General features: G+C 45.0%; 1 protein-coding gene across 1 annotated transcript in view; it reads left to right on the top strand.

Moving 5' to 3' along the window:
- Positions 1–2,014: 2,014 nt before the first annotated feature.
- LOC115167491 (gliomedin) overlaps positions 2,015–7,989 on the top strand; it is a 13,136-nt gene continuing 7,161 nt past the window's right edge. The window contains exon 1 of the mRNA XM_029721937.1: positions 2,015–2,065. Within this exon, the coding sequence (XP_029577797.1) occupies positions 2,015–2,065 (51 nt within the window). The remainder of the gene's footprint in view (positions 2,066–7,989) is intronic.

Raw genomic sequence — 7,989 nt, 5'->3', positions numbered from 1 at the left:
ACAGCTCTTTTCAGGATTTGGATGATAAGAGGGTATCGTCCTAATTCTGCTCTGCATGCATTATTTGATGTTTTACGTTGTATACGGGGGATGATTTTGCAGAATTCAATCTCAATTTGGTGTTTGTCCCATTTTGTGAATTCTTGATTGGTAAACAGACCCCAGATGGATGGAGGGTTTTGTAGCAAAGACATTGTTGTACAGGGGTAGAGGGAAGAGTGCATATGAAGAGTACAGTAACAAAGAATTATAGCCTCAGGACCCTCTTAGTGTGTGTGTGTGTGTGTGTGTGTGTGTGCGTGTGTGTGTGTGTGTGTGTGTGTGTGTGTGTGTGTGTGTGTGTGTGTGTCTGTGTGTGTGTGTGTGTGTGTGTGTGTGTGTGTGTGTGTGTGTGTGTGTGTGTGTGTGTGTGTGTGTTTGATTGTCTCCCTGTCCCCCTTATATCAGCGTAAGCCTGTGTTTGTGTTCCCACTCTAAAAACCAGTGACTGAAATTCTTGATCAAAATATATGAAAAATATGTTAATGTACCTTTCTCTCTCGTCTTTGTCCTTAGGCAGTTGACTATCTCTGCTCAATCCAGTCTGTCCTTAGGGAGTTGACTATCTCTGCTCAAGCCAGTCTTTGTCCTTAGGGAGTTGACTATCTCTGGTCAATCCAGTCTTTGTCTTTAGGGAGTTGACTATCTCTGGTCAATCCAGTCTTTGTTCTTAGGGAGTTGACTATCTCTGCTCAATCCAGTCTGTCCTTAGGGAGTTGACTATCTCTGCTCAATCCAGTCTTTGTCATTAGGGAGTTGACAATCTCTGGTCAATCCAGTCTGTCCTTTGGGAGTTAACTATCTCTGGTCAATCCAGTCTTTGTCCTTAGGGAGTTGACTATCTCTGGTCAATCCAGTCTGTCCTTAGGGAGTTAACTATCTCTGGTCAATCCAGTCTTTGTCTTTAGGGAGTTAACTATCTCTGGTCAATCCAGTCTTAGTCCTTAGGCAGTTGACTATCTCTGCATATTTTGTCAGGTTATGTAAATTGAATAGGACTGGTCGGATGAAGACAAGAGATTATTCTGAAAACAGACCTGGCTTTGAAACAGGAAAATATAATTCCCATGCTCAGAGACTTGTATTTATTCTCCTGTGTTCCATAACAGAAATATCTACAACATGTAGACACGCTGAACTGCTAGATGGAAGGTCATATGTTGAGTTGGATGTGGCTTTTTACGGTAAATGAGAGCTGTATTCATTGGATACTTCTGTTGATTGTGTCCATTGACTACAGACCTCTGAACAGAGTCCCTGTTGCCCACCCCTAATCTTTCACTCATAACCTTTGAACCCTAACCTTTTACCGCGTCACTGACTGTCTGTTCTGGGGGTTTGCAGAAAATGCAGATTTCTCCACTGTTGAGAGACAGAGACAGAGAGGCAGAGAGCGAGACAGAGAGACAGAGACAGAGAGACAGAGACAGAGACAGAGACAGATACAGATGGAGAGATGGAGAGACAGAGAGCGAGACAGAGACAGAGAGACAGAGAGAGACAGAGACAGAGAGACAGAGAGAGAGAGACAGAGAGAGAGAGACAGAGAGAGACAGAGAGACAGAGACAGAGAGAGAGAATCACCACTATGCCATGATGAGGATGAGCATGGTTTTCCAGTACATTAGGTGCTCTGCCCCCTTCCACATTTACACATCCTTCGCTCCCATCTCTCCCCTACATGCCCTCAAGGCTCTCTACATCGCTCTGTAACTGTAACAGTGACCCATTGAGAGAGAGACAGAGACAGAGAGAGAGAGAGAGAGAGAGAGAGAGAGAGAGAGAGAGAGAGAGAGAGAGAGAGAGAGAGAGAGAGAGAGAGACTTCTGCAGTCTGGAATGAGAGTCCCTTTGCCCACTCACTCCTCTGCAGTTAGGTCACAATGTGATTTGTTCCCCAGTGTTCCCATTCTGTCCTGTTCACCAACTTTCACCCAGGGGTTGGGGGGGGGGAAGGAGATTAGGTATTTTGGACTATGCTGAAGGAAAGGCAACGAGGAAAAGAGCGTTCTGATGATGCAAAGGAGGTAAGGAAAGGAGGGCTCTGATTAAGTAAAGGAGATTAAGAAAGAAGGGTTCTGGTGAAGGAAAGGAGGTGAGGAAAGGAGGCAGGAAAAGGAGGTGAGGAAAGGAGGCAGGGAAAGGAGGGTAGTGAAGGCTATCAGGACACAGCAGGTCAATAGACAGCTGGTCGTTATGAACATACAGCCAATCCAGCTGGGAAGACATCTGCACTAGGAGAGTAGGAGGAGGAGAGGAAAGGAACTCTCTCACAGCCACTGCCAATGGAGGAGGAAGAGAGAGAGACAAGACAAAGAAAGAGAGAGTAGAAGAGAATAGAGAATAGTAAAAGAGAGAGAGAATATAGTGGTTGGATAGAGTGGGTTACAGAGGAACTGTCAATCCGTTTGGATATACACCGTATAATTGACAGAACTCCTGTGCCTTTTTTATCTGTTTCCTCTCTATCCTTGACCTGTTAACGGTATCAGCATCCTGTTGCTGTTCTATCAGTATAGACTAGAGCTCAAAAGAGCAGGTGGCTGTTGGTTAAAGGAGGGTGTGAACGGTGAAGTCTCTCTGGGTGCGTACCAAATAGCACCCTATTCACTATTTAGCACAATATGGGCCCTGGTCAAAAGTAGTGCACTACAGTGCATTCGGAAAGTATTCATACCCCTTGACTTTTTCCAGAATTTGTTACGTTACAGCCTTATTCTAAAATGGATCATCATTAAGCTCGAGGCCCTGGGTTTGAACCCCGCCCTGTGCAATTGGGTCCTGGACTTCCTGACGGGCTGCCCCCAGGTGGTGAAGGTAGGAAACAGCATCTCCACTTCGCTGATCCTCAACACTGGGCCCCACAAGGGTGCATGCTCAGCCCCCTCCTGTACTCCCTATTCACGCATAACTGTGTGGCCATGCACGCCTCCAACTCAATCATCAAGTTTGCAGACAACACAACAGTAGTAGGCTTGATTACCAACAATGACGAGATGGCCTACAGGGAGGAGGTGAGGGCACTCGGAGTGTGGTGTCAGGCAAACAACTCTCACTCAACGTCAACAAAACAAAGGAGATGATCGTGGACTTCAGGAAACAGCAGAAGGAGCAGCCCCCTATCCACATCGACTGGACAGTAGTGGAGAAGGTGGAGAGTTTTAAGTTCCTCGGCGTACACATCACGGACAAACTGAAACGGACCATCCACACAGACAGTGTGGGGAAGAAGGCTCAACAGCGCCTCTTCAACCTCAGGAGGCTGAAGAAATTTGGCTTGTCACCTAAATCCCTCACAAAATTGTACAGATGCACAGCCACAACCGCAGGGCTCTCCAGATTGTGGTGCGGTCTGCACAACGCATCACCGGGGGCAAATTTCCTGCCCTCCAGGACACTTACTGCACCCGATGTCACAGGAATGCCAAAAAGATCATCAAGGACTACAACCACCTGAGCCACTGCCTGTTCACCCCTGAGCCACTGCCTGTTCATCCAGAAGGTGACGTCAGTACAGGTGCATCAAAGCTGGGACCGAGAGACTGAAAAAAAGCTTCTACCTCAAGGCCATCAGACTAAAGAGCCATCACTAGCACAGAGAAGCTGCTGCCTACATACAGACTTGAAATCATTGGCCACTTTAATAAATGGAACACTAGTCACTTTAATAATGTCACTTTAAAATGTTTACATATCTTGCATTACTCATTTCATTGCATCCTAGCCCATGCCACTCTGACATTGCTCATCCACATATTTATATATTCTTATTCCATTCCTTTACTTAGATTAGTCTGTATTAGGTAGTTGTTGTGGAATTGTTAGATTACATGTTAGATATTACTGCACTGTCGGAACTAGAAGCACAAGCATTTCGCTACGCTCGCAATAAGATCTGGTAAACACGTGTGTGTGACCAATAACATTTGACTTGATTTGATTTTGGATTATATTAATTCATTTCCTCATCAACCCACATACAATACCCTATAATGACAAAGATAATATCGTTTTTAGAAGTTTTTGCATAAAAAATAGAAATACCTTATTTACATAACTATTCAGACCCTTTGCTATGAGACTCGAAACTGAGCTCAGGTGCATCCTGTTTCCATTAATCATCCTTGAGATGTTTCTAAAACTTCATTGAAGTCCACCTGTGGTAAATTCAATTGATTTGACATGATTTGGAAAGGCACACACCTGTCTATATAAGGTTCAACAGTTGACAGTGTATGTCAGAGCAAAAACCAAGCCATGAGGTTGAAGGAATTGTCCATAGAGCTCTGAGACAGGATTGTGTCGAGGCACAGATCTGGGGAAGGGAACCAAAAAATATCTGCAGCATTGAAGGTCCCAAAGAACACAGTGGCCTCCATCATTCTTAAATGGAAGAAGTTTGGAACCACCAAGACTCTTCCAAGAGCTGGCCGCCTGGCCAAACTGAGCAATCGGGGGAGAAGGGCCTTGGTCAGGGAGGTGACCAAGAACCCGATGGTCATTCTGACAGAGCTTTAGAGTTCCTCTGTGGAGATGGGAGAACCTTTCAGGACAACTCTTTCTGCAGCACTCCACCAATCAGGCCTTTATGGTAGAGTGGCCAGACGGAAGCCACTCTTTACTAAAAGGCACATTACAGCCCACTTGGTGTTTGCCAAAAGCACCTAAAGGACTCTCAGACCATGAAAAACAAGATTCTCTGGTCTGATGAAACCAAAATTGAACTCTTTGGCCAGAATGCCAAGCATCACATCTGGAGTAAACCTTGCACCATCCCTACGGTGAAGCATGGTGGTGGCAGCATCTTGCTGTGGGGATGTTTTCAGCGTCAGGGACTGGGACACTAGTCAGGACCGAGGGAAAGATGAACGGACCAAAGTGCAGAGAGATCCTTGATGAAAACCTACTCCAGAGAGCTCAGGACCTCAGTCTGAGGCGAAGGTTCACCATCCAACAGTACAGCGACCCTAAGCAGGCAAGACAATGCAGGAGTGGCTTCGGGACAAGTCTCTGAATGTCCTTGAGTGGTCCAGCCAGAGCCCGGACGTGAACCCGATCGAACATCTCTGGAGAGACCTGAACAGCAACGCTCCCTATCCAACCTGACAGAGCTTGAGAGGATCTGCAGAGAAGAATGGGGAGAAACTCCCTAAATACAGGTGTACAAAGCTTCTAGAGTCATACCCAATAAGACTCGAGGCTGTAATCACTGCCGAAGGTGCTTCAACAAAGTACTGAGTAAAGGGTCTGAATACTTATGTAAATGTGATATTTAAGTTTTCCATTTTTTATAATAAAAACATATAAAAAAACGATTTTAGAATAAGGCTGTAACGTAATAAAATGTGTAAAACGTCAAGGGGCCTGAATACTTTCCGAAAGCAAACACTTGGGAAGCAGTGTATCTCCCAGGGTGTGATCACTCTGTAAGGGGGACAGAGGTTGAACCCAGAGCTGGTTGACTGCGAGGAGGTGTGTGTGTGTGTGTGTGTGTGTGTGTGTCTGTATGCAGTAGAGTGGATATACCCCATGTTCCACTTACTTTACATTCTACTGTACTCCCCTCCAAACCTGGGTTCATATACTATTTGAAATCTTTCAGATACTTTGAGCGTTTGCGTAAGCCTGCCTGGTATATTTTTGGACTATTCCATTGGTTCCATTGTGCCAGGCAAACTCAATCAAGCCCAGATAAAGTATTCAAAATTATATATATATATATTTATTTATTTTACCCGGGTTCGCTCTCATTTACTGTAGCCCATTGCAGATATTCCCTCTCCTCTCTCTGTCTCTCTCTCTCTCTGTCTCTGTCTCTCTCTCTCTGTCTCTCTCTCTCTCTCTGTCTCTCTCTCTGTCTCTCTGTCTCTCTCTCTCTCTCTGTCTCTGTTTCTCTGTCTCTCTGTCTCTGTCTCTGTCGCTGTCTCTGTCTCTCCTCTCCTCTCCTCTCCTCTCCTCTCCTCTCCTCTCCTCTCCTCTCCTCTCCTCTCCTCTCCTCTCCTCTCCTCTCCTCTCCTCTCCTCTCCTCTCCTCTCTCTGTCGCTCTGTCTCACTGTCTCTCTGTCTCTCTCTCTATGTCTCTGTCTCTGTCTCTGTCTCTGTCTCTGTCTCTGTCTCTGTCTCTCATCTCCTCTCCTCTCCTCTCCTCTCCTCTCCTCTCCTCTCCTCTGCCTGCCACTGACCTACAGCCCCAGGGGAGGAGTCTGGGTGAACAGAGCAGAAGGTCTTACTGTAATACCAAACCTCACATAGACTCAGTTTTACTGTCTGTGTCAATCAGAACTGCTGTGTGTGTGTGTGTGTGTGTGTGTGTGTGTGTGTGTGTGTGTGTGTGTGTGTGTGTGTGTGTGTGTGTGTGTGTGTGTGTGTGTGTGTGTGCATGCATATGTGTGTCTGTGAAGGTGTTGGAATCTGTACTCACGTTTCAACATGTGCTGATATTTGTTTGGCACAAGAGGTGGGTCTGTTTCAGTACTCTTCACTTAAACACAGTAGTAATGGTGAAATGGTTATTACACAATACTTACCTAATAATTACTGGGTCTTTGGGGGTCTATTCAATCAAGCACCAAATTGCACAATCAACGAATTGAGTGAAAATGTTTTCACATATGTTTTTCTGATATTTCATGATATGCATATTGTAAAAACAATTGCTGTGTTTCAATGACACCCAAATCAACTGAGTTTTCAGGCCAACACTTCTCTGGAGTGATTCATAAACACTCCAACGCTCAGAGGAGAGAGATGTCAGGTTGTTTTTCTGATTAAATGTTACATACTGAAGAAATTACACTTTTCTGGTAAAATGCAATTACAGAAATGGGTCACTGTTACAGTTACAGAGCGATGTAGAGAGCCTTGAGGGCATGTAGGGGAGAGATGGGAGCGAAGGATGTGTAAATGTGGAAGGGGGCAGAGCACCTAATGTACTGGAAAACCATGCTCATCCTCATCATGGCATAGTGGTGATTCTCTCTCTCTGTCTCTGTCTCTCTGTCTCTCTCTGTCTCTGTCTGTCTCTCTGTCTCTCTCTCTCTCTCTCTCTCTCTCTCTCTCTCTCTGTCTCTCTCTCTCTGTCTCTCTCTCTCAATTCAATTCAATTCAATTCAATTCAATTCGCTTTATTGGCATGACGTAACAATGTACATATTGCCAAAGCTTACTTTGGATATTTACAATATAAAAATAAATAAAAATGAGAATCAAAAATTGTCAACGGGACAACAGTAACAACAATAACCAACGGTCAATATAACCATACATTCAACAATAACAATAATCATACAGTTGAGGACATGTGCAGGTTTATTGGTCTGTCAGACACTGTCCCTCAACTTATGGCAGGCAGCAATGTAGTGCGCTGCCAACCCACAGCTCTCTGCGTCCTCCCCCAACAGGATGGGTAGCCTATCCTCATCAGAGAGGTCTTTAAAACCTTGAATAAGGATTTCAAATTTGGGGAAATGACACTCTCTAATTGTTTTATATTTTTGACATTTTGTCAGGAAATGCAGCTCCGTCTCAGGTTCTGCTGTTGTGCAGTGGTTGCACAGCCTTTCCTCTACAGGGAGCCAGGTTTTCCTGTGTCTACCCTTCTCAATGGCAAGGCTGTGCTCACTGAGCCTGTACTTTGTCAAGGTTTTTCTAAGGTTTTGATCAGTAACCATGGTCAAATATTTAGCCATAGTGTACTGTCGATTTAGGGCCAGATAGCACTGCATTTTGCTTTGTGTTTGTGCTTGTGTTTCCCAATAAGCAATGTAGTTTTGTTTTGACTGTGTTGTAATTTGGTTTATTCTGATTGATTGGATGTTCTGGTCCTGAGGCTTCAGTGTGTTAGTAGAACAGGTTTGTGAACTCATCCCCAGGACCAGCTGGATGAGGGGACTCTCTCTCTCTCTCTCTCTCTCAATGGGTCACTGTTACAGTTACAGAGCTGTCACTGTTA

This window comes from Salmo trutta, chromosome 29 (assembly GCF_901001165.1).
Source record: "Salmo trutta chromosome 29, fSalTru1.1, whole genome shotgun sequence".
Classification (NCBI taxonomy): Eukaryota; Metazoa; Chordata; class Actinopteri; order Salmoniformes; family Salmonidae; genus Salmo; species Salmo trutta.
The sequence above is the reverse complement of the archived record's forward strand: the minus strand, read 5'-3'. Positions and strand labels throughout refer to the sequence as shown.